This window comes from Scyliorhinus canicula, chromosome 9, assembly GCF_902713615.1.
Source record: "Scyliorhinus canicula chromosome 9, sScyCan1.1, whole genome shotgun sequence".
In the NCBI taxonomy this organism is placed as follows: domain Eukaryota; kingdom Metazoa; phylum Chordata; class Chondrichthyes; order Carcharhiniformes; family Scyliorhinidae; genus Scyliorhinus; species Scyliorhinus canicula.
The window spans coordinates 131,806,599-131,833,632 of record NC_052154.1 but is presented as its reverse complement, the minus strand read 5'-3'; the positions used below and the strand labels follow the sequence as shown (position 1 = coordinate 131,833,632).

At 44.8% G+C, this 27,034-nt stretch overlaps 1 protein-coding gene across 1 annotated transcript in view; it reads right to left on the bottom strand.

The window, feature by feature from the left end:
- Positions 1–572: 572 nt before the first annotated feature.
- The window catches only part of LOC119971700 (cleavage and polyadenylation specificity factor subunit 6-like), a 70,215-nt gene continuing 43,753 nt past the window's right edge, over positions 573–27,034 (bottom strand). The window contains exons 5-9 of the mRNA XM_038807608.1: positions 12,625–13,159; positions 7,351–7,466; positions 6,216–6,369; positions 4,746–4,936; positions 573–3,054 (exon numbers count right to left, since the gene is read on the bottom strand). Of these exons, the coding sequence (XP_038663536.1) occupies positions 4,747–4,936; positions 6,216–6,369; positions 7,351–7,466; positions 12,625–13,159 (995 nt within the window). The 3' untranslated portion in view covers positions 573–3,054; position 4,746. The remainder of the gene's footprint in view (positions 3,055–4,745; positions 4,937–6,215; positions 6,370–7,350; positions 7,467–12,624; positions 13,160–27,034) is intronic.

Genomic DNA, 27,034 nt, shown 5'->3' with positions numbered 1-27,034 from the left:
TTGTGCTTTGTCACAAGTCAAGAACTATGCAACCTAAACCTTAGGCTGCAATAACATGGAACTTTGCCTCTTGCAAACTGAATGTTAACAAAGACGTTGATTTGCATTTTTGCTTGGACAATACAGATTTTATATACTAGTATTCAATTTCCTGTAATTGTGTCCAAAGCCTAGTCTACTATTACTTGGATTTCCAAAACCCAATAACCCCCTCACTTTCCCTCAACTCTACTTTCTCCCTACCACCCCTTATTAAATTGTAATGGCTTGGTTGAACAAATCTTGAACCTTGTTAATCCATGCCAGATTAATCCATTACACACTACTTTACAGCTATTTTCATGTTTTTCTCTGAGCTCCGTCTGAATCCAGACTAAGAAATTTAAGTGTTTGCAATCACTGGGCTATCAAGCTTTAGTCAGGATCAGATTGATCAGCACACTGACCAGTGAAACACCAATCCACCCCAAGACCTCAATCCAGTGCATTAGGTCCACGTTCTGCAAATATATCTCAAATGTAGGCCAGTCCTCCATATAGTATATGGAGTTCTTAAAAAAGACAGCAAGGCATCAGGAATCTACATTTTAATGCATTGGAGCATATTTTGCGCCACTAAAATATACATAGTAACAAGCTACAAAGAAACAATTTTATTTCACAGTAAACGCACAAGCACAATACAAAGTCACTGACAAATCATCTTTTTTTCCTTAAATTGGTACGACTAAAAAGATTTACATTTTTCCATTTAAAAAAACGGAAAACTGCCCCAAGTGAAGAAACATTCCAATTCTGCACGGAATGCTAAAGCTCATCCATCATTTTTACCCTCCCATCCCCCATTACCCCCAGGGGTGTTGGCACCAACTGTAGTTGCACCAAACCAGCAGGTGCCAACCCAGCTACAAATCGCACAGTAGTTATGTTATTTTCATTTGCAAACTATCCAAAATAAAATATTTAAATCAAAAACTTGAAAGAGGGGTATAGCCTGCTTCAGGAACTGAAAGTTGGCCGCAGAGCTTACTGCCAAACTTAAGAGATTCTCACCATTGGCTTTGCATGTGCAATACAATGTCACAAAGCTAGAGTTTGAAGTGAATCACTTGATTGGTCAGTAACATTTATGCAGAAATGAGTTAGTCTCAATTGCTCTTTATAATTTCTTCTGCACCGCATAAGTTCCCATACAGCAACTTCCATTCAAGCACCTAAAAACACAGGCTCCAGTCAAAATGCCCGCCACTCACCGCCTCTATGTCACAATTAAAGCCATTATTGCAGAATATGCTGTTCAGTCTTATTGTACTTAGAGCTGCTGAAAGCATGCCACTTTAAAGCTGGGCATATGCAGGCAATACTTGCAAACAACTCAACACAACCACTAGTCTGGGGCCTAGAAGAGCCAGGAGTAAACAAATGCTAAATCCTGCTTGCTGTATTCATTTCCCACCACCAGTTGTCACTAACATTCAGAATTTGTATTCATACTGTAATAAGGACACCTAGTGGCAAGTACCACATTTGGTGCACAAATAAAAGGACTTTGGTTAACCCTTTAACATTGCTCATCCCCCAGTGGCAAAACGGCAGCTGGAGTTGCTGTAATATACCTGATTAATGTGGAGGTTCAGGAGTCTCAATGTCTTGTCTTACTTTTTCTCTTGGTGGAGGTGTATGGTATTTGGCTTGTCTGTCGCATTATTTATTCCGCAGAGCTGTTGCCAACAGGTTCCCTGTAATTCTTAACAATTTATGCCCACATTTCAAATCAGTTAAACGGATCATTGTAAACATGGCTCCATGCGACTATTTATTTTTTAAAATTGTACATCCAGTGAGATTTTCTTTCATTGATGTAGTAGGGGATTGGAGCAGCTAAGTGAATGTTCAGTGTACTCTGGGGAAAACTGCCCAATGAGGCAGGATGTAAAGTACATTTCTGTTACTCAAATAAATCTAAAATATCTAACACGTTTCAATTTTTAAAAAAAACTCAACAAATGAGAGATTTTACAGATGGCACAAGTTGTAGGGGTCTCTCACATTATTTTGACTACAAAACGTATTACCTCAAAAGATATTTAAAAACTTCATTTCTATTTTAAATTTACAACCAAAATACTTTTGCAACTCTAGCATTACAAAGCAAAAAGCATTCTGCTGACTGGGTGTGATGCAAGCTGACACTATGACGCACAAAGAATGATCTGGACAACACCAGGCACTGTTCTCACACATGGGAAATAAAGAGTCTTCGTCAGGCTGCTCCTAACCATTCGCAGATCATGGCACAGACACACAAAAAAATGTTTTCCTGCACCCAAATACAACAGAATTTAAAAAGCATTTACTCCATGACGGAGCGATGATGGTCACTATCCATTATACATTTGCAGTGTGGGAAGATTTTCCTTGGCTGTTATTTCCAGTGAAATCAAAAATCAGTTTACTTAGAACTTAGCTAGGAACATTGAGTGACCAAAGGAAATGTTCCAATTTTATCCACAGAAAACAAAACAAATATAATTAGTTACAGGATTTTATTCAAGACGATACAACCAACTGATGACATTTACCCCTAAAGGTTTTACCAGTGATTCTCAACTGGCAATAGACATTAGGGTTCAGGCCGGTGCCCTCAGTAGGCAGTGAAAAGATTGGCACGGACAATTACTGCAACCAGTCAAACATACGGCCTACTACTGAAGACTCTCTCCCAGTCATCTGCACCTCATAATAAAAAGATCTTCCCAGCCAGCAACTTTTAAAGAAACTGAGGATGTAAAAAAATGTTTAATATATAATTGTTGAACAAAAACATGTTCGACATAATAGCAGGTTTATGTTTCAGAACGCCACTACCAATTGGAGAAATTCTTCAAGTTGCAGCTCTGTGCGTACTAACACTTCACTTTTTACAGCCCATGGTGTGCACACATCTCTCCCCAAGAATTCAGCTCCTTTCATCACTCATTTCAAAATGTCTTCCTGATTTTTTTTTTAGTTTTTCTCCTGATCCAGGATCTGTACAAAGATGTAAATTGTTCTCTGCAGATTGAAGGGTTGGAGAGGAAAAGGGAGAGAGAGAATAATGCACATTAATTTACCTAGATAAGAGCTTTAGATATCCGGGCTACAACAGTGATATCAACCATGTTTATAGCCACACTCTCCCTACAGTCAACTTCTATTCCCCTCCCCGCCAATCATCTCCGCTTGTGAAGGCACCGACTCTTGTTGGACTGCAGTTTCACAGGCATCAGTACCTCTCTGGTCTGTTGCCCAACTAATCATTCCAGAAGTATAAGCCCAAACAGTTAATGTCTGGCACTTTTTCATTGGAAGAGGAAGTCACGTCTGAGCCCAATTCTGACTTTACCTGATGTCCATGTATTTGCACTTTCCCCACAATGGGTCATTGAATTGTGACCAGGAACATGAAAACTAGATGGTTTTGCTGCTCCCCATTGTGGGGGCTATAGAGGTCAATGTGGTGTCCATGTTGCTGTTCTGAATAGCAAGCATAAGCTGTCATTTAATTTTCAAATGTTCAGAGACTCATTTTTATTAAGATCCATTCCACGACCGTCTCCCAGCTATTGGTATTTTAAGGTTGCAGGCTCATAGACCTGTGCTTACCGTGTACAAACATATAATCATCATTTCAATTCCCTGGTACATAGTCTAACTGGTATACATTTTAAATAATTTCTTATATAAATGTAATGCAGTACACTGTTGGAAGGCCAACTCATTTTTGTCTAAACAATTTGAGTTCATAATCCAGAATCGCTTTCCATGGGGGACGCAGAAAGCATTACAATTTCAGAGGTATGTTTCTCAGAATTGGCATCAGACCAAAGTTTAGTTCACTCCGAAGAATGGATGTTCACGATTCCATATATCTTTGAAGAAGTCAGGAAGTGGCCAAAATTTCACTCTCATTCAATACCATCACATCACTGCTCTTTATGGGATACTACTGATAAAAAGGTTACTTTTTGCCCACATAACAAGGGCAGTATTTTCCCTGCGGGCTTCAGGACCTTGCCATCAGGATCAAATGTGGGTCAGAAGCTTGCACTTAATGTTCCAGAACGGAGAATATTGACTCATCTTTGATTTCCCCAGACTTAGCCCATTAATAGCCATAGGATGGGATAGCTGTCCATTAAAAGACAGCGGGTCGGTTCTCGAAAACCAGGAGGCCCTCTATCTCAGAAGCAGCAGCAAGATGCCATCGCAACCCAATAACCCCTCCTAACCTTTTTGGACACGAAGGGCAATTTAGCATGGCCAATCCACCTAATCTGCACGTCTTTGGACTGTGGGAGGAAACTGGAGCATCCGGAGGAAACCCACGCAGACACGGGGAGAACACGCAGACTCAGCACAGAGTGACCCAGCTGGGAATCGAACCTGGGACCCTGGCACTGTGAAGCCACAGTGCTATCCACTTGTGCTACCCCCACTTGTGCTACCGTACTGCCCCTCATCTTCTGGGTACATTGTTCAGGAATGGAATAGAGCTGGGGAACTGGCACTCCAATTGGCGATACTATTTTTAGTGCTTGTCCACCTCCCTGCCCACCCTAATGGAGCCTAAAGATTTGGCCCCAAGATTCCCCACACTGCTTGCAGTAATTCATTGAGAGAAGTGCTTTGAACATCAAAATGTAATAAGACAATTATAATGATGCAATTTTTAAAAGCAAGCTTTGCTTTTCAAGCATACATACCTTAGCGGTGTCTATATTCTCTCTCCCGATCTCTTTCGCGGTCACGGTCCCGGTCTCTATGGCGATCTCGTTCTCTGCTTCGCTCACGATAATTATCTTCATGCCGATCCTCACTGTGAGAGCGCTCCCTGTGCCTCCGGCTCCTGTCGTGAGAACGGGTGTACTCTCGGTCTCGTGATCGATCTCTCTTTCTATAAATGGAATCAAGCAATCAAATAATTTCTGCAACTTCTATTCAGGATGCATGTTTCAATGTCCCTTTAAGCATAGGTGTTGATCACTTAAAGGAGAAATATTAAATAATTACTTTGCCTCGATTTTTACCATGGAGACCAACACAGTGAGCAGGTCATTAGAAGGACATACAAAATAGGAGCAGAAGCACATGGCCCTTCAAGTCTGCTCCGCCATTCTAATGATCATGACTGATGCTCAGCCACAGCTCCACTCCTGCATGATTTCCATATCCCCGGATTCCCTTAGAGTCCAGAAATCTATTGATGCTGCTCAACAACTGAGCATCCGCAGCTCATTCTTGCAGCTCCCCCAAACATAAGCAACTGAGTTCTGTAGAACATATTATTCCAATCATCGCTGGCCCGTACTCAGCTTAATTCACTAGGAGGCGTTTAGCAGAATTTAATGACTCCCCACCCCCCAAGTTGAGTTTGGAGGCATGTCATTTAACATTTAATTGGGTGGAAGGGTTGTGGTTGGCGACCAGTCTACTTCCTGCCTTTACCCTGATTAAGTCTAGGGTGGGAAGGCTTGTGGACAGCCTTCCGGTCCTGCCTCATCCCACTTCCACGTGTATTCAACCAGCGGTGGGCGGGGGATTTGCCATGCTGGAAGGACCCTGCTGAGAGACAACCCTGATCTTTCCTTGCTGCTGACACCCCTTATCCCCCTCCTCAAACTCACACCTCACCCTCGAGGGCCTGGGTTCCTCGTCAATACCAGGCTGCCGGTTTGTGCCCACCGCTCCCACGGGGCTGCCTGTAATGCATTGTTGCTGGACTCTGACTGGCCGGCAACTCTGGGGGTGCAGGATTTTTATCCCCGGGATTGGCTTGCTGCTGGCTATTTATGTGCTTGAGAGGCAGACCTTCCTGAAAAGAGGCGACATGGGCTCAATCAGTTCTCCAGCTGACAGGTGAGACCTTGCAGGTTAGTCGTTTGTCTTAAATACCACCCAATAACACTGCCAATATTAGCTTGTGACATAATCATTTATATAGGGAACATAGGAACAGGAGTAGGCCATTTAGCCTGAGTCTGTGCTTTCCTTAATATCTTGAAATCTTTAATCAAACTACCCTATAACTTTCTAAATTGTTGAGTGTTTTGCTGAACAAGGATAGCTGCAATTGTCCTCATATTGGTGGTATCACACAAGAATAATTTGCTCACATGGACAAGTGACAGCAGTTTCAACTAAGCCAATTGAGCTGATGCTCATTATCTACTTACCTGGATCCTGATCCATATGACTTTGATTCAATCCCATGGAGGCAGTCTTGTAGGGAGCTGACCAGAACCTTGCAACGATCATCTGCTGCGACTTTAGACTGTCGAATCAGGGCAATGGCCGTAAGCAATGTCTCAATTGCATTCCCATAGTCACCTGCATAACATAACACAAATATTGAAAAACTGATCCCACTTCAAACCACTACACCAGTGCACAAATTATTACATCTAAAGCATTATCCTGGAGGAATCTAAATTGCAGTATATAAGTCAGATGTGGCTACAGAACTGGCAGTATAACCACAAAGCCCAGATAGTTCTGTCTTATTTGTGCGCATATTTTATTTCCTGATACCTTTATATTTGGCTGCCATTCTGGAAGTTTGAAAGGGCTATTCTTTGTATTGTTGCTTTATTTGATGGTTAAATTGTAAATGAGAACATCAAGGTTTGTCAGTAATCTGAGATGTATATGAATTAATTAGAACACAGACCATCCTCATTCAATGTTTCTCGAATCCCACCATGACAGATGGTAATATTTCAATTCAATAAAAATCTGGAATTAAAAGTCTAATGATGACCATTGTCAATTGTAAAAATCCATCTGGTTCATAAACTTTTTTAGGGAAGGAAATCTGTCGTCCTTACCTGGTCTGGCCTATATATGACTCTAGATCCACAGGATTATGGTTGATTCTTAAATGCCCTCAGGGATGGGCAATAGGTGCAGCGGCGCCCATGTCCCATGAATATAAAAAAGACTGAAAAACCCAACTAAGCCCACACATGCTCAGAACACTCAACAGACGCCGGCAAAATAATTACATAGAAGACTTATAAGAACACTCTGTACTCAAAGTGATACTCTGTAACAGTAATACTTAACAGTAATGTTCCTCCTAAGCTCCAGATATATTATCGTACACACATTGCCTTCTCTTCACATCCTCACTGTGTTGAAATCAAGGATTATCACAATGCGCTTGTGAGTTCTGGAAATTCCCATGCCTTGCATGTGACGTAGGCAGGGACAGTAGAGTTTGCTCTGAACTGTATTTTAGTTCAACACAGTTTGATAGCTATGAGCGCATTGGAATTGGGTGGAAAAGCCTGCACCTATTGAATCACGAACCTGTGCTGGCTCCAGCCACAGCTTTGGAGATGGCACTGCTAGATATTGCTCGGTTCTTGTTCATCATCTCTTCAAACTCTGCTTCACTCAGAGGAGGACTACTGGGGTCAGGATCTCTGCAGGGAAAGAAGGTATCTCATTGTTGACATAAATTAAAATAAAATTGCAATCACTTCAGGCATTATGCTGCACAAACTTCATATCCATAAGGTGAGAACTCAAAGTTTGACTTATACATGGACAGAAAATGAATACTCGGCCATCAATGAACTTGCCTGGCTCTTCAGTTTCTTTTAAAAAAATCACTTGACTAGATCAGCACTCCACATGCCTATGGGCCACCATTCCTAGCTTGTCTCGCTGGCTTTGAGGTGTTAACCTGGATGATATTGGATGATCCCTCTCTTTTTGCCCTCCAGCAAAAGAAAGTGAGGATACTGGAGGGAAGATTGTCCCAGCCTCCATACTGCAAATGGAAGCATCCAATTAAAATATTTGATAAATGTATTGGTCCTGTTGTTTTAATCTCCAATCCTTGCAGAACATTTGGGCTCCACAGTTGTATGACAGTTGTTTAAATGAATTGCAGGCTTGGACCTGAGTCTCTTCAATCTATAATGCAGCATAGAGCTTGTTGGCCAAATAATCTATTTGTGCTGCAACAATCCTTGATTTGTTGCCCAGTTTGAATGTCAATAACTGAGCAACCTTAAAAACATACACACACAGAAAGAAAGTCCATTTTATCCTACAACGTTTTCTGAACTTGAGATACCCTTAACTGTCCCTAATCAGAGAAGTCAAACAACTGTCAATCTCAAGAAACTTTGAACAACATAATCAACAAATTAACCATGAGATGCCTATTTAGACTATTTTCCCACGTGACAGGGCAGGTCAGTATTGAAACTATCACAAAAATGTACAATCCCAGATCACGGGCAGCACGGTAACATACTGGTTAGCACAGTTGCTTCACAGCTCCAGGGTACATGGTTCGATTCCCGACTGGGTCATTGTCTGTGGGGAGTCTGCACGCAGGGCCGGCCCAAGGTACCGGCAACTTGGGCAGTCGCCCGGGGCGCCATGTGCTAGGGGGCGCCAGAGACTCGGGTCCCGCGCATGCGCAGTTGGGCCGGTGCCAACCAGCACATGCGTGGCGGCCGCCCTCCGCCCGCCCCCCCACTTCGGCCGCCCCCCCTCTGTTCCCCCCCCCCCCCCCCCCCCCCAAGGGCGCTGAAGTTCAGCTTGCCCGGGGCGCCAGCATCCCTAGGGCCGGCGCTGTCTGCACGTTCTCCCCGTGTCTGCGTGGGTTTCCTCTGCGTGCTCCGGTTTCCTCCCACCGTCCAAAGATGTGCGGGTTAGGTGGATTGGCCATGCTAAATTGCCCTTGGTGTCCAAAACATGTTAAGTGGGGGTTACTGGGTTACGGAGATAGAGTAGATACATGGGCTTCAGTAGGGCGCTCTTTGTAAGGGCCGGTGCAGACTCGATGGGCCGAATGGCCTCCTACTGTACTGTAAATTCTATGATCACATGTTAACAATATCAAAGGAGATTAGTTAATGTATATCTTGAGACAATCCTCTCCGTCTCTAAGCATCACATTAACAAAAGTACGAGAGAAAAAGAAAGTCGCCAAATTCCTGTTTCAGATAAACTCCCCCAGTACAAAAATGGCCTCGAATTGACTTCAAAATGTGCCTAAGAGCAAATATGATCTCAGCATGTGCCTATTTACAGCAATAAGTTAATTCAGCCTGAAAGGGGCAAGCTAAATTATCTCTGGTTCTCCCTTAATAACAGATAACATTGTTTCTATTTATTGGAAAAATGAAAACATGTATCCTCTGAAGTGCACAAGCAAAGTTATGAGAAATTCCAGGTCCTAACCCTTGTTACATAAAAAAGTATTGCCTCATATCACCATTAGTTCCTTTGCCAATCACCTTAGGTCTCTGGTCATCAACTCTTTTGCCAATGGGTAACAGTTTCCCTCTATCTAGACCACTCATGATTTTGTTCATCTCCATCACCTCTTCTCAGCCTTCTGTACTCGAAGATGATCAACCCCAGTTTCTTCAATCCATCCATGTAACTGAAATCCTTCATTCCTGGAACCATTCTTGCAATTTCTTTCTGTACTATTTCTAAAGCCTTGACACTGTTCCTAATGTTCAGTGCCTAGAATTGGACACAATACTCCAGTTGAGGCCAAACCAGAGTTTTATAAAGGTTTATATTAACTTCCTTGCTTTTGTTTTTTAAAAAGTATTTTTAGTAACCTTTTTCAGTTTATAAAGTACAAAAATAGAAAAAACAGCAGGATAACAGTAAAAGAAACAAGCTAACACCTCCTACAAATAAAGGACACCCCAACATGGTAAGAACAAGGCCCCTCTCACCACCACCCCCACCACCACCCAGCAGATAACAGTGAACGGCCACCATCTCCGGTAGAACCCTTCAATCGACCCCCTCACTGTGTATTTGACCATCTCCAGTTGTCAAAACTCCATTAAGTCATCTAGCAAAGCCAAGACACTGGGTGGAGTTGCCAACCTCCATCAGCAGGACTCACCTCTAAGCAATCAGCGAGGCAAAGGCACTCCCGCTCCCGTCCACAGCTCTGGCAAGTCTGATATCCCAAATATGGCTACACAGTGACAGGGTTCAAACTCGGTGTTGAGTATCGCCAGGGAGAGCCAGAATCCCACCAATTTGGGACAGAACCAAACCACGTTCCTGTGGTTAGCTGGCCCCTCGAACAGCGCTCGCACCAATCCTCAACCTCAGCAAAGAAGCGACTCATTCTAGCTCTGGTCAGGTGCGCCCAAACACTACCATTAGCTGGATCAAGCTCAGCTTTGTACATGAGGACCTAACGTTTACCCTGCGAAGGGCCTCACTCCACACCTCATCCTCCCATTCGGGTCCAAGCTCCTCCTTCCACTTGGCTATCACCCCCTTCCACCAAGACCTCCGCCAGAATCCGCCCATATGTACCGGATGTACTTCCCTCTTCTGATCCCTCGCATGAAAGGATCCTCTCTATTAAGGAGGATGGTGACACTTCTGGGAATGCTGGAAACGTTTGTCTACAACAAAATTTCGTACCTGAAGGTACCTAAATGAATCCGGGCCTGAGAACCCAAACTTCACTTTCAATTCCTCCAGGCTGGCAAACTGCCCCGCCAGAAATAGATCACATAATCTATCCAGCCCCTTCTCCTTCCACACTCCAAATGTGGCATCTAACTTTGCCGGCTCAAAGAGGTGGTTGAGCACAAATGGAGGATAGCCTTGATACTAACCTCAGTTTAAAATGTTGACTGAGTTGCTTCCATATTTTTAAAATGGAGACACCGGGTTTGATGAGTACTAGGCCAGAGCAAAAGGTAGAGACATTGTCACCAGTGCACTCAAACTGGACCCCCTACACGACCCAGACTCCATCTGCACCCAGGTAGACCCCGAGTCCCCATACCATCCCAACACCTTCTCTGTATGAACAGCCTAGTAATAAAATAACAGGTTTGGCAGCACAAGACCTCCTGACTGCCTATAACTTCCTTGCTTTTGTAATCTATGCCTCTGTTTATAAAGTCCAGAATCCAGGGATAGCACGGTGGTGCAGTGGTTAGCACTGCTGCCTACCGCACTGAGGACCCAGGTTCGATCCCGGCCCTGGGTCACTGTCAGTGTGTCTTAATGGGTTTCACCCCCTAAACCCAAAGATGCAGGTTAGGTGGATTGGCCATGCTAACTTGCTTGTTGATTGAAAAAAAAATTGGGTACTCTAATTTATTTTTAAAAATATAACGTCCAGGATCCGAATAGCCTTATTAACAGCTTTCAAAGACAGTCCTGCCATCTTCAGTGAATTGTGCAGATATTCCCAGGTCCTTCTGCTCCTGCACTGCACTCTCTTCAGCATTGTGCTTTTTATTTTAGAATTGTAATTTTTCCTGTCAAAATGAATCATTTCACATTTGACTGCATTAAATTCCATCTGTCGCTTGTCCACCCATTCCACCAGTCTGTCTCTGTCCTCTTGAAGTTTATCACAGTTCATAATATTTCCAAGTTTTGTGTAATCAGCATATATTGAAATTGTGCCCTGTGCACTCCGGGTTAGATCATTAACATATTAAGAAAAGCAGTGGTCTTCGTTCTGACCATTGGGGAACACCACTGTATACCTTTTCCCAAGACATAAAAACTGTTCGCTAGAACTCTCTCCTATCACTCGGCCAACTTCATGCTGCTATTGTCATTTTTATTCCATAGGCTTCAACTTTGCTGGCAAATCCATTATATAGCACTTTATCAACCACCTTTTGGAAGAGCATATACATCACATCAACTACATACCCTCATCAACCATCTGTTAGCTCATCAAAAACCTCAATAAAGTTAGTTAAACATGATTTGTCTTTAACAAATCTGTGCTAGTTTTCATTATTTAATCTCCATTTGTCCTAGTGGCTGATAATTGTGTCCCAATTATAATTTCTAAAAAGATCTCTCATCACCGAGGTTAAACTGACTGGCCTGTCATTTTTGGGCTTATCTTTACATCCTGTTTTGAACAAAGGTGGAGTATTAGTCTTCTGGGACCACTCCTGTATCTAAGGAGGATTAAATGATTACAACCAGTACCTCCACAGTTTCCTTCCTTACTGCCCTCAGTATCTACACAACGGGATTTCTATAACCAGTATTCACTGACATCAATTGGATTCATTTGAGCAGATAGTGAATAATCCTTGGAGATTTTTGTACTTTTCACACACTGTGTACAACTTGTAAACTGCAGCATGCACAATTAGGCAGTGAAGCCTGTAGAGGGAAGAATATATCTTAAAATACATTAGCTAATCTCCTGTGGTATCAGTCACATGTAATTGGGAATTTGGCACATAATTAAGAAGTTCAGATTCTAGCCTGCCCGGTTCCTTTGTTAGGCAATAAGGCCTGCTTGTTATATATAAATTTCATCAATTCTGAAAATTAGTCTTGCAGCTCACTCTCCAGAGTTGACATTGTGTCACAAGCCCAATATTGTCTTCACCCAACATCCAAGCAGCCCAATAAATGTCACTGGACAGAAATCAGAACACTTGCTGATCATTCCATTTAATTGTAGTTGTAATGATTAAGTAAATCAGTGATGAAGAGAATATAAACTTGGTTCTTCCTTTTCTAAATAGTAGCTGAAAATATAAAGAAATGGAGTTCAGCTGGACTGATCTTAATAATGCATGATTTTACCTTCCACGTTTGAATTCCTCTCTGTTGTACAGAGATGGTGACGGTCTGCCATAAATATCCGTTGGTGGTGGTGGAAGTCCTCTATTATCAACTGGTGGAGGCAAGCCAGCATTTGGGGGTATAAAGAAAGCTGGGTTAATGTGAGGTGCAGGTGGAACAGCACCAGGAGGTGGCACGACCAAGTGGGGAGGGAGTCCTGGTGGCAATGGAGGTACAATAGGTCCTGGAGGACCAGGTCGGGCTAAGAATGCACCTGGTGGGGGCAGTGGCCCTGGCTGCACCTGAAGTGGTGGTCCGTATCCAGAGTTGAAAGCAAGTGACATTGGAGGAGGCAGAAGACCTGGAGGAGGAATTCCATGTGGAATTTCACCATATGGTGGCCGACCAGGCATCTGAAAGGAAGGTGGTAACTTATCCCTCCTGGGAGGTGCAACTGCATTTTCAGCTGGTGATGGCCCTCTCCGTGGTAAAGGGGAATCTCGGTGGTCTGGAGAATTCATCGAGTCATGTGATTGGCTTCTCTGAGGGTTCTGTCCTGTGGAAACATTGACAGAACAATGTTAGCAGTTAAGTTATGAACAAGTAACAATTTGGTAAATACGCTCCCAAAAGTAAAGCCATTCACATATTAGAAAATAAGAATATTCTATTTTCAAATAACACTGTCTGCTGACCCAACAACTGCTTTCCTTCATGGTTTGAGACTTGGTGCCAAATTTAAGTACACCGTACAGAATGTAAGGTACATCTCATACTGTTAACTCTTAAGATCGGGGTACAGATTTCCCAAACACTCAAATTATAATTTGCAGACTGAAGAGACATCCATCACCTCAGTCTTGGCTAGGTGCAAGCTCCAGTCACAGGGTGGAAGAATATAAATTAAGCCTCCGTTCCTATTTTCCCAATAAAACACCTTGAAGAGTGAAATTTCACAGAGGGAAAAATGGGAGAATAAATTTAGAGTACCTAATTCATTTTTTCCAATTAAGGGGCAAGTTAGCTTGGCCAATCTGCCTAGCCTGCACATCTTTGGGTTGTGGGGTGAAACCCACGCAAACACGGGGAGAATGTGCAAACTCCACACGGACAGTGACCCAGAGCTGGGAGCGAACCTGGGACCTCGGCGCGTGAGGCGGCAGTGCTAACCACTGCACCACCATGCTGCCCTTTCTCTGTAATTAATGACCAACAAACAGAATCACTTCAATTCAAAGCTATGTTCAAAGCATTATTTTGTTTTCTTCCATTCAGGTGAATTTCATTCTAGTGCTTGAAGAGTTGTTTTTGTTTCTCCATGTCTTGACTCCAGAATACATTTCCACCAGGATTGAAATAAAATCCATTGATACAATAGAAAATGTTGGAATGTGCAGTCATCCTTATTTCCACCGCCTGAATGTATCTCTTGTTGTACCAGTTAGACGCAAGGGAACCTGCTTTCTACATGTTTTATTAACAAATCAGCAAGGTTTTCAGTTTTCATGGAAGATTAACATTTGAGAATACATCACACAAAACACAAGCAAAAATCCATGCAATAAAACAAAATCTTACTTGCTCAGTTACAATAAACCAGTGAAGCTGATAATCAATAATTCATAGTATAGGAGTACATGAGTAAGAACTTTTGAATGCTCTGTTACTTCAACATTGAACTGTAATGAGACACTCTCCAAAATGGGAAGTGCTTTGTGTGATTATGTATGAAGTACAATGTGTAACAAGAATGGAGAGAATCTATAATTAAGGATAAAGTGACTTTACACAAAGCCATTTGAGCCGTTTACAGAGGGCCAACTTGGATTTGTAATGATTGGTCAAGTCTAACAAACTTAATTGAATTTTTTGAGGAAGTAACAAAAGTAATATAGAGGGGAATATCTATATAGCTGTAGCTTAGATGGAATCAAGAGGCATTCAAAAAGGTTCCACTGAAGAGACTTTTAGCTCAACTTAAAACTCATGAAATTGAAGGCACATTATTGACCTGGTTAAGAGATTGATTCAGTGGTAGAAGATAGGAGAAGAGATATTGCTAATGTATTGAAATTGGAAGGAAGTGCCTCGTGATATTCCACATAATCTGTGTTGGGGCCTCGACTATTGATTAAATTTATTAATGATTTTGATAACATAAAAGAGATCCACATATCCAGGTTTGCTGATGACATAAATGTAGGTGGTATAGTAAGCACTATAAATGAGAGCATAAATGACAGAGATATTGATCTGATTGAGTGGAGAAAAAATATGGAAGATGGATTTCAATGCAGCTAAGTATGAGGTTTTCCACTTTGGACCATAAATGGACAGATCGGAGTATTTTTGAAATGGTGAAAAGCTAGGAACAGTGGATGTCCAGTGTGCACCCTAAATTGTAGTAGTCATAAACAAAAAATAATGCAAATGGCTAATGGAAAGTTAGCCTTTATATCTTGAGGATTATTATATAAAGGAGAGGAAGTTTTGCTGCAGACATACAAAGGCCTGGTTAGGCCACATCAGGTGTACCTTGTACAGTTCTGGGTACTGCACCTTCAAAAGGTCATTCAGGCCTGTAGCACAGATTCACCAGAATATTAAATGAGGGAGTTAAGTAGTTCCAGTCTTGAGGTCCTGGTCAAGTAAGTTAGGATGGGTTACTGTGCAATGACTGAAAAGTTAAACCCCAATTTGTCCCCACTCCTATCACGGCTATAACTGCCCTTCACTCTTAGACAAGTGTGACTATTTGAGAAACTTCTAAACTCAACTATTAACAAAATGACTTAGGAGAAAAGTGAACAGTCAATGTAATTTCTCTTTCCCCAATCTCCAAGGAGATAGAAAGGTCAACTCTCAAAGCATACATTCAATGGCTTGACCAAGCATGACCAACATTTTATCTCAGATGAGGCATTAGGGAGCAACTTTGCTGACATCCATGAAAGAAAAGCCTGGAGATTAGCATTCAGGACCAACCAAGAAAGAATGCACCAATCTTTAAGAAAGTTAATCTTGACCAATCATGCAGCTAGTTATGTTGCAATGGAAGAAGTAGAATATTATTTATTTTTACCTCATCACTGTTTTAAAAAAATAAATTTAGATTACCCAATTCATTTTTTCTAATTAAGGGGCAATTTAGCGTGGCCAATCTACCTAGCCTGCACATCTTTGTATTGAGGGGATGAAACCTACGCAAACACGGGGAGAATGTGCAAACTCCACATGGACGGACCCAGAGCTGGGATCGGACCTGGGACCTCGGCGCCGTGAGACTACAGTGCTAACCAATGCGCCACCATGCTGCCCACCTCATCACTGTTGGCCTGTCAACGAGAGTTCAGATGTTCCAACTGTCAATCTCGGCTTCTTTATCAAACTGCTACCATTGTTTATAAAGCATTATCAGTATGTATACTTTTAGTGGAGCAGAAGCCTGGACTGATAAAAGGCTGAAATGGCTGCGGCAATGGGTGGGAAATTACTACTGCAAGAGCTGAAAAAATATTTTACGTTTCCATTTAAAATATTTATACAAAGGCATCTTTTTTGAATAAGCATATGAGGATAAAATTCTAGGGCCTTATCCTGGCATTATAGGGACATAACAGAAGGCCTGGATTTCACACAATGCAACAACAACTTGCACTTATTTTACACCTTTAAGGTAGTTGAGAAGTCCCACTGTGCCTCAAAAGAGCATTTTCTGACAAAATTTGATATCAACTCACATAAGGATCTATTAGGCTACGTGAACAAAAGCTTGGCCAGAAAGATGGGGGGGGGGGGGGGGGGGGGGCGGGATTCTCCGCTGGCGGGATGCTCCGTTTTGACGGCACTCAGGGGTTTCCTGACGGCGTGGGACTGCCCCACAATGGGAAACCCCATTGACCGGCCGACATAACGGAGAATCCTGCCAGTGGGTTGGGGCAGAAATGTGGCGCAGCGGGGCACAGAATCCAGCCCAGAGTCTAAGGAGAGCTAGTATGTGACATGCAAATGCTGGAGAAATGGAATCAATCAGAAGAGATTTGATTAATATATAAAAGTTTTACTCTTTGCCATCAATATTGAGCTGCTCGGCTTAAAACATCTATTAGCTACTAATGTTCCTTCTAATGTTTCTCTGAGCAACCTACTTATTACACTGCATGGTACATTGAAGATTGCTGCATAGCTGTGCACCTACGTAGCTTAGAGGGAACATTACAAGCCACAAAGCAGCAACGAACTGAACATTTCTTCCAGCTACTTAACAGGAAAAGGCAGTGAGAAAGTTTCCCCAGATGTATTTTATAATAGCCACTAAAATAGTGTTAAGTCATAGTTCAATTTATAGGCGGCACAGTGGCGCAGTGGTTAGCACTGCTGCCTCACAGAGCCGAGAACCCTGGTTCCATCCTGGGCCTCTGTCCATGTGGAGTTTGCAAATTCTCCCCATGTCTGCGTGGGTCTCACCCTCCACAACCCAAAGATGTGCAGCGTAGGTAGATTGGACATGTCAAATTGTCCCTTAATTGGAAAAGAAGAATTGGGTATCCTAAATTTATAAAAAAGTAAACTCAACTTATAATGACATTAAATAAAAGTTAAAGATTAGAAAATGTCCACAACACAGCATAGAAGACATGTAGATCAAACTGCAGATAAATTAATTCATGTCTACATTCATGTCTGTTGAGAAGCAGTGTTGGAAGATTTTAGTAAGTAGAAGAAACTTAGTGTTCCTTAATGTACAGAATCAGTAGGTGGTGGTGGTAGAATAATCATAAAAGGACACTGAAGAGGCCAAGCCTGGTGGGTTAAATGTTCTTTTCTCATTCCAGATGTTATATTCTAAGATCATAAACCACAAAAACGTTCAATACAACAAAAGAAGTAAAGTTTTAGAGTAGAAAGTTTATGAAAACGTGACACTTCATAATAAAGCAATCTTAAAAAAAGCTGAATCACGACTTACTTCCTACTGCCGAACCCTTAATATTTATAAAAGAGTTTCATGTATGCAACTAAGACAAGCAATAGTATAATCACTCAGCAAGATTTCAGACAGTAAGCTGCAGAGTTGAGACTGACAAAAAGTGTTTAAATCGATCCTGCTGATCCCTCCACGTCACAAACCTCTATGTCATAGTGAAGGATGTAGGCAGTCTCTTACCATTGATACCAGGAGAGACCACTGCTAGATGATACTCTCCTGTGGGAATGGACACCCTCAGTCATTACATTGTCAAAATTGGGCCAAGTCATATGTATAGGAGTTTGTAGGAGTGATCTTGCTCGGTAACACTTTGGGGTAAGCAGCATCACATCACTGCATTAAGAACGGTTCTATTAGACGTCTGCATCATATATGGGTGCTCCACCTGGAGACTGCTCCTCCAACTAATTTTATGCTGTGGAACTTGTACAGAAAATCTAAAAGGGAAGGGTTATAAAATAGAGAGGATGAAGTGGGATCATTCATTGATGATCTTTTCCTGTTGCTAAAATGTCCGACAAAAATTCAGACCATTTCAAACAGCACAAGAGTCAGAAAAGAGGGAGAATGAGTTACATATTTTCTCATGTTGCAATGTTTACTGCCCTATTCCTGATTTCATTCAACCTAACACTTCTACTTAGACTACATAATGTATTAATGTTTGATGGACCATCATTCACACGAGTCGAGTTGTAGAAGAGAACAGGTGGGGAAGCACAAATGTGGTTACCGTCTTGAGGTGGAGGATCGAACTCTCCACCTATAACTACAATATCTTGTATCATCCTGGGAAGCTCAATGAGCCCCAGATGCCTTGTCCCGCGGTACATGCACCAGCACGCAAGAAGACCGACTTCGGGCCATCCACAATGACCTCTGTCATCCGGGGGTCACCGGGCTTCTCCATTTCATCAAGGCCCGCAACCTGCCCTACTCCATCGAGGAGGTAAGGACCATGACCAGGGACTGCCAAGTCTGCGCGGAATGCAAGCCGCACTTCTATCGGCCAGACAGGGCTCAACTGGTGAAGGCCTCCCGCCCCTTTGAACGCCTCAGTGTCGATTTCAAAGGGCCGCTCCCCTCCACTGACCGTAACATGTACTTCCTCAACATCGTACTCCCATTTTCCCTTTGCCATCCCATGCCCTGACATGACCTCGGCCACTGTCATCAAGGCCCTACACAGCATCTTCAACTTGTTTGGTTTCCCCACCTACAGCCACAGTGATCGGGGCTCCTCCTTTATGAGCGATGAGCATAAGGGTATCGCCTCAAACAGAACTACCAGCTACAACCCCGGGGGAAACGGACAGGTGGAGAGGGTGAATTCGACGGTCTGGAAGGCCGTCCTTCTTGCCCTACGGTCTGGAAGTCGCCCAGTCTCCCGCTGGCAGGAGGTCCTTCCCGATGCGCTCCACTCCATCCGGTCGCTTCTCTGCACTGCCACTAACGAGACCCCCCACAAACGTTTGTTTGTCTTCCCCAGCAAGCCCATCTCCGGGGTCTCGCTTACGTCCTGGCTGACAACACCAGGGCCTGTCCTCCTCAGGAAGCATGTGAGGAGGCATAAGTCCGATCGCATGGTCGAGAGGGTTCAGCTCCTCCATGCAAACCCTCAGTATGCAGACGTGGTACACGACGGACGGCAGGACACAGTCTCCCTCCGGGATTTGGCACCCGCAGGTTCCCCAGCAACCATCACCAACGCGGCCACCCCTACACCGACTATCACCATCACTCGAATGTGGCGGGACCTGGCACCGGCAGCCCTCTCTGGGGCCGTTACCACCGCCCCCACCCCTACACCGTCTCCCTCTCCGTCAACACATCGCGATGAAGCTGCAGACAACACGCCCCCCCGGAGCACGGAATGTGATCCAGAAGCAAGGGAGATTGTTTGGGACACGGGGAAAATCCGGAGGGAGCAGCGCCTTACCGTATCCGGATGGACAAAGCTATCCATGCTCCCGGAGTCAAAGAGGCAGGACATCTCATGCCCATTGACCCGGACGGCCATCATAGAGTTCTTGAGGTGATGGGGCCGGGACTGGTCGAGTGTAACAGAGCCGAGCTGCGGATGACTGGTCCGGGCGGAGGTAGCGGGGTGGTCCCAAAATGGCGGCCTCCATGAGTCGCATGTGATGGGCGGCGTCGAAGATGGCGGGTTGCACAGGGTGGACGACGTTAAAGATGGCGGACAAAATGGCGGTCCCCACAGACTGCACGAGGTGTATGACGCGTCAGAAGTGGGCGGTACCAGCAGGCATGTTGCCACACTGCGGGATCTGAGAGCTTCAGGTCGGGCCTGGCAGGCTTTCGATTTGGGAACTTGAGGTCAGGCCAGGCAGACTTTGGCAAAATGCCCCTTCTTACCGCACCCGTTGCAGGTCGCGTTCCGAGCTGGACAATGCTGCCTGGGATGCTGGCCCTGGCCGCAGAAGTAGCAGAACGCCCCCCCCCCCCCCCCGGAGTTGGCGGGCAGCCGCGCGACACAGGCATGGGACACGCCTGGGTCGGGTGATGGCCGCACCTCCGACGTCCACGAGGATGCAGCGTGGTCAGGCGTGAAGGCATCCAAACTCTGGAATGCTACCTCTAATGAGGTAGATAGCTGTACCATGTCCTTGAGGTCGAAGGCACCCCTTTCGAGCAGTCGTTGCCGGACATAACTAGACCGGACTCCGGCCACATAGGTGTCCCGGATCATGAGTTCCGTGTGTTGCACTGCCGTAACTGCCTGGCAGTTACAATTCCTGGTGAGTACCCTCAGGTTACGCAGGAATTCTGCCAGTGATTCACCAGGGCGCTGACACCGCTTGGTAAGAAGATGTCGAGCGAACACCTCATTCACCGGCCTCATGAACTGTCCTTTCAACAGTGCAACCGCCTCTTTGTATGAGGCCGTTAATCTCCGATTAATAGGAAAATTTTGTGGCTCACCCGAGCATGGAGGAGACGCAACTTGTGCACCCGGAGACATCGTCAGTCGAGGTCGGCCTCGAAACAACTTAGCCAATGCTCAAAGTTTGCAGTGGCCTCAGCTGCCTGCGGGTCGAGTTCAAGTCAGTCAGGCTTAAGAGCGGTGTCCATTGTGATATCTTAGCTTATTAAATTGATGGACCATCAATTCACACGAGTCGAGTTGTAGAAGAGAACTGTGGTTTTAATAAGCTAAGAAGTATGCCAACCTGCTGCTGCTCCCACACTGAGAGCTGGCCACAGGTCTGCCAATTATATACCTCCCCCGAGGGGCGGAACCACAAGCGGAGCCAACAGAAGCATCAACACAACAGCAGTAAGTAACAGTGAACATATATACAGTGGTGGATAACAGTAGGACGAATAACGAAAAATATATTTATACAGTAGCAATACGTGGTTCACCACAATGTTCAACAATTTACAGCTAATAATGCTGCGATAATTGTAGATTGAGACCATGTGACATTGAAGTTACTATGATTGCAAATTTACTGACACCAAGATAGATGCGAGAGAAGACCAAAAGCTCAGTTAAACTTAGTAAGATTTTTTTTGTTTAAAAAAAAAAGTTTTCAAAGGTGGGTATGGAAGCAGCAGGAGATAAACTGTAACGGGATTTAGGAAAATTCCAAAGTGAAAGTTTTGCCACCGATGAAGCATACAAGGAATGGAGGTTTTGAAGCATGGGTTTCATATCCCCTAATTCACAGTTTCAATCCTACTGCTGTCATAATCGGAAAAATAAACAATGGTGGCAGGTTTATTGTCAGCCTGCTCTTGGCACATCATTGTGACTAATTTTGATTTAAAAAATGTGAACCAGGACATAAAATCATTGAATAAAGGAGAGAGGGGTGGCAAAGGAGAAAATAAAATCTTCACTTATATCAACTTCTGATTTAAACACTGATGGACAGCACAATGCTACCCTCTCCCACCATATCATAGTAATCAAGTTTCTCACTCAATCTATAGTTCAGTAAATTAGGTTTAACATTACAAGATAGAAAAAGGCACTGTAAAATTGTTCAAAATGTGCCAACGTATTATTATTCTGCCAATTTTATTTCCTATCTTACTATTTTACTATTGTGTGCTTCTCCACAATTTAACCCCACCCCCATTCACGAAAACAGAAGCATAATTATGGAGGGGAGTCAAGGCTTTTTGTGTAAAACTTTTGAACCTCTCAGTGAAACGCTGTTTCGCACAATATAACAATCGTTTAGGGGATTCAATGTTATTACGAGGCTTGATGAACTTATGAACCTTTCAGATTTTGTAAACCACCTGCTCAACATGGACTTTGAACCTAGCTTGAAAACAACAGCAAATTTTCCAAACATCTTGTTTCTTCAATTCAGCCATTTCCTACAGCTAATTCTTTTCAGTGGGAGGAAATATTTACCACAATTACAGGCATGCATAACCTAGGGTTCAGATTTATACTTAAAACAAGTAGCTCTTACATTGCAATAAATCTGTCACCCCAGTTAATTGAACTAGGAAGTAAACCTTTACTGTAATCTCAAGTTCTGCTGTAAACTAAACCAAAGAAAACCATCTGGATATATAAACAATTTTTTAAAAAAAACTATGTGTACTTAATACCTCCTCCCCCCCCAAACCCAACTATCAAAATGAAGTTAGCAGAAATAAAAGAGTAATCAGCTGTTTATTCTTCGTTCCATCACAGCATAATAAAAAGAATCTCATGTTTTGTAGGGCTCCTTTAATGCATTGTGGGAGAAGACACTACTCATAATTGTACAAATCAATGTAGACCAAAGAGCATCTTGCTTCATTCTTGGTGTGCACTAATTTAGTAAAGCTTAGCCAAGGCACGTGCACAGTCAATACAATTAATGTTAGTGCCATTGGATTAAAAAGGGGGCAGTGTGGCAGGGGCTGGGCTCAGGGATTTCTGCTACTGACTACTTACTATCCAGTGATTCCATTTGGACAGTGAGTAAGCATGTGTTCACATCTGCATGAATTTCAAGTGAGAATAGATTCAGGCCCCACGGTGGAGCCTACACAGTGGAAAAACCTCCTGATACTCACCATAAAAAAAGAAATAGGCAAAGACAGATGGAAAATGGTAGACTGGCTACAACAGGCCACACACGGCGGTTTGGAACAAAATGACACTGTAAACAACAAATGACAGTAGATGGGTCCTTGGGCAAAGGGAGACCCTGGAGTGTCGAGGCATATCCACGTGACGGACACTCGGTTGCCTGCCATGGTGGATGCCCAGGGAAACCCCGGAGCGCAGAGGACCGACCACATGGGAAAAACAGTGACCTCGGCCATTTTGGACAGTCCCCTAACAAAGGGAAATCCCGGAGTGCAGGGACACGTCCACCAAGCGAATATGTTAATGTTAATCCCACAGGAGCAGGGGGACAAAATTCCTCCATCAAGATAGTCACCTGGAATGTAAGAGGACTTAACGGCCCAGTGAAAAGATCCAGCGTCTTCACCCACCTGAGAAAAATGAAAGCCGAGATAGTCTTTCTCCAACAGACGCACCTGAGGGAGAAGGACCGACTGTGGATAAGGAAGGGCTGGGTGGGACAGATCTTTCATTCCTGCTATGAGACGAGGGCCCGGGGTTGGGGGTGTGTGTGTGTGTGTGTAACCATTTTAATTAATAAAAGGATGATGTTCATGGCGACAAAGATGGTAATGGACCCATCCTGGTCAGCGGTGTCCTAAGACGGGGCACCAGTAGTCCTTGTTAACATGTAAGCTCCCAACTGGGATGACACGGAGTTTATAAAGAAGACCATGGCGGAAATTCCCGACAGATACGTACCGACTGATCATGGGAGGAGACTTTAACTGTGTACAGGACGCACAGACTGACAGGTCAAACCTCAAAACAGGAAAGACCTCCAACATGGCAAAAGAACTTGGCCTTTTCATGGAGCAGATGGGAGCGGTGGACCCATGGCGTTTCACTCACCAAAGGGAGAAGGAGGTCTCGTTCTTCTCCCAAATGCACACGTCTATTCCCGGATTGACTTCTTTGTAGTAGGGAAATCGGTGCTTCCAGGGATGGTTAGGACGGAATACTTTGCGATCGTAATCTCCGACCACGCTCCACACTACATGGATGTAAGGTTGGAGACGGGCATTTCCCAATGCCCCTCATGGAGGTTGGACACTGCACTACTGGCTGAGAAGGCTTTTAGTGAGAAAATATCACAGGCCATAGATGAGTATACAACTAACAACCAGAATGGGGAGGTCTCGCCCTCCACGTTCTGGGAGGAGCTAAAGGCTGTGATCAAGGGAGAAATTATCGCTATTAAAGCATGAAGAGAGAGGGAGGAGAGGGTGGCTAGGCAACAGCTAGTTGACTCCATACTGGAGGTGGACCGGCGATACTCCAAGGCCCAGACCGTAGAGTTCCTGGCGGAGAGGAAAACGCTACAGCTGGACTTTGACCTGCCCTCCACGAGGAGAGCAGTGCACCAACTCCACCAGGTACAGAGGACCCTTTACGAACACAGAGACAAGGCCAGCCGCCTGCTGGTGCACCAGCTGAGAAAGCAGGCAGCAACAAGGGAGATCGCACAAATTAGGGATAGCAGAGGCACACTCGTAATTGATCCAGACGTGGTCAACAAAGCCTTCAAGGCCGTCTACCAGAAGGCCGGGACTTGGGGATGAAGCAGTTTCTTGATGGACTGGACATGCAGGTCATGGGGGAAGACAGGAAGCGGTGCCTGGAAGCACAGCTAGAACTGGGAGAGGTCATGGAAAGTATTAGCTCCATGCGGGTGAGGAAGGAGCCGGGGCCGGTTTCCTAGCAGACCTTTACAAAAGATTTGTGGCAGCACTGGCCCCGCACCTGCGGGAGAGGTTCACAAACTAGCTGGCATGGGGCACACTATCACTTACGTTGGCACAAGCCTCAATCTCGCTGATACCTAAAAAAGATAAAGACCCAACAGAATGTGGTTTCTACAACCCATCTCACTACCAAACATAGACGCAAAAATACTGTCCACAATTCTAGCCAAAAAGATAGAGGACGGCATACCAGAGGGGGTCGCAGAAGACCAGACGGGCTTTGTCAAAGGCAGACAGCTAACATCGAACTTCAGGCGCCTGTTGAACGTAATCATGACCCCATTCGTGGAGAGAACACCTGAGGTGATCGTCTCCCTGGATGCAGAAAAGGCCTTCAACAGGAAGTACCTCATAGAGCGGTTTGGGCTCAGAATAGGATTCACCGCCTGGGTGAAACTCCTGTATAACACCCCCACGGCGAGCATACGGACAAACACCACTCACTCCAAGTACTTCCAGCTGCATGAGGCAGGGATGCCCGCTATCTCCGCTACTGTTCGCCTTAGCGATAGAGCCATTAGCGATCGCAAAGGGGACCTGAAGAGGAGGCAGAAAGCACAAAGTCTCGCTCTTTGCGGATGACCTGCTCCTCCAAATCTCGGACCCGCGAAGTACCATGGAAGGAATTATTCCGCTATTGTAAGAGTTTGAAGCCTTCTCGGGCTACAAACTCAACGTGAGCAAAATGGAGATCTTCCCAGTGAACCGGCAAGGGAGAGGGGCAGAGCTGGTGGGGCTGCCATTTAAATAGGCCCAGCACAAATTCCGCTACCTTGGGGGGTCCACAAATGGAACCTGACCAGCTTGGCAGAGGAAATAAAAAAGGACCTGGGGGGGGGGGGGGGGGGCGGGTTGCAGATGATCAAAATTAATGTGCTGCCCAGGTACCTCTTCCTACTTAGATCCATTCCGGTCTATATCACCAAGGCCATTTTCAACTCACTGGACAAACTAGTTATGGTGTTTGTGTGTGTGTGGGTGGGGGGAAAATGCAAGGATCCTAATGCAAGGTTCTACAGAGAACGAAATCCATGGCGGGGTCTAGCCCTCCCAAACCTGCAATAGTACCTCTGGGCAGCAACAGCTGAAAGAATAAAGAAATGGATAAAGGAGCCGGAGGCCGAATGGGTGCTCACGGAGGACGATTCCTGCAAGGCGACCTCTCTCAGCCCTAGCCACAGCGGCACTCCCATCCCCACCCAAGAAGCATTCAACCAGCCCACTGATGGTAGCAACACTCCAGTCGTGGAATCAACTGCAACAACCGTTCGGCCTAACCGAAATGTCCGACAAAGCCCCCATCTGCAACAACCACAGGTTCGCGCTAGCACTCACTGACGCCAAATTCAGAATGTGCAGACAGGACAGGGGGACACCGACAGTTAGGGACCTTTACACCAACGCCAGGGTAACAACACTCAAAGAGCTGACAGAAAGATTGCAACTAAGGGTGCAATTAATTGAGATACCTCTGCGAAAAGAAACAAAGACGTACAACCGCCACCACTAGAGGAATTGCTGGACATAGACATTTTAGGGAAAGGGAACTGTAGCGACATGTACGGACGACTAAAAAAGGGGGCCGACACCCAACTGGACGAGAGAAGGGAAAAGTGGGAGGATAACTTGTGGTTTGAAATAGGGTGGGGATTCGGGAGCGAAGCACTGCACAGGGTCAACTCTAACTCCACATGCGCAAGGCTTAACCTAACGCAACTAAATGTGGTACATAGAGCCCACTTGACCAGAACTCAAATGAGCAGGTTCTTCCCAGAGATGGAGGACAGATGTGAACGGTGCCAAGGAGGCCCAGCCAACCGCGCCCACATGTTCTGGTTTTGCCCCAGACTTGCTGGGTACTGGACAGTCTTCTTTGAGGCAATGTCCAAAGTGGTGGAGATGAGGGTGGAGCCATGCCCAAGAGTGGCAGTCTTCGTGGTATCAGAACAGCCAGGTCTCTTCATGGGGAGGAGGACCGACACCCTTGCCTTTGCCTTCCTGATCGCCCGATGGAGAATCCTGCTCAGCAGACGGTCAGCAGCGCCGCCTAAAGCTGCAGACTGGCTGTCCGACCTGTCGAAATTTCTTCAAATGGAAAAAATCTAATTCACCATTTGTGGTTCAGAAGAGGGCTTCTACAGAATGTGGGAGCGATTCACTCGGTTGTTCCAAGACCTGATGGTAGCGAACAGCTAGACAGCCAAAGGTCAAGCAAGAACTACCATGACACAGAAGGAATAGCCGTCAGGAGCGATAGACAGGGGACCACAACGGCCACAGCAAACGCTGCAAGGAAAGGTCAAAAGAATGGAAAGAAGAAACTGTGATAAATCCATGTAAATGATTAAAACCGATCTCGATGTACATAACTGTAATGGTATTCCCTCGGTGCTCTCTTGTGTAATTCTCATTGTTCTGTTTGTATTTATATTTGTTTAGGGGCAGCAGGGTAGCATGGTGGTTAGCATAAATGCTTCACAGCTCCAGGGTCCCAGGTTCGATTCCCGGCTGGGTCACTGTCTGTGTGGAGTCTGCACGTCCTCCCCCTGTGTGCGTGGGTTTCCTCCGGGTGCTCCGGTTTCCTCCCACAGT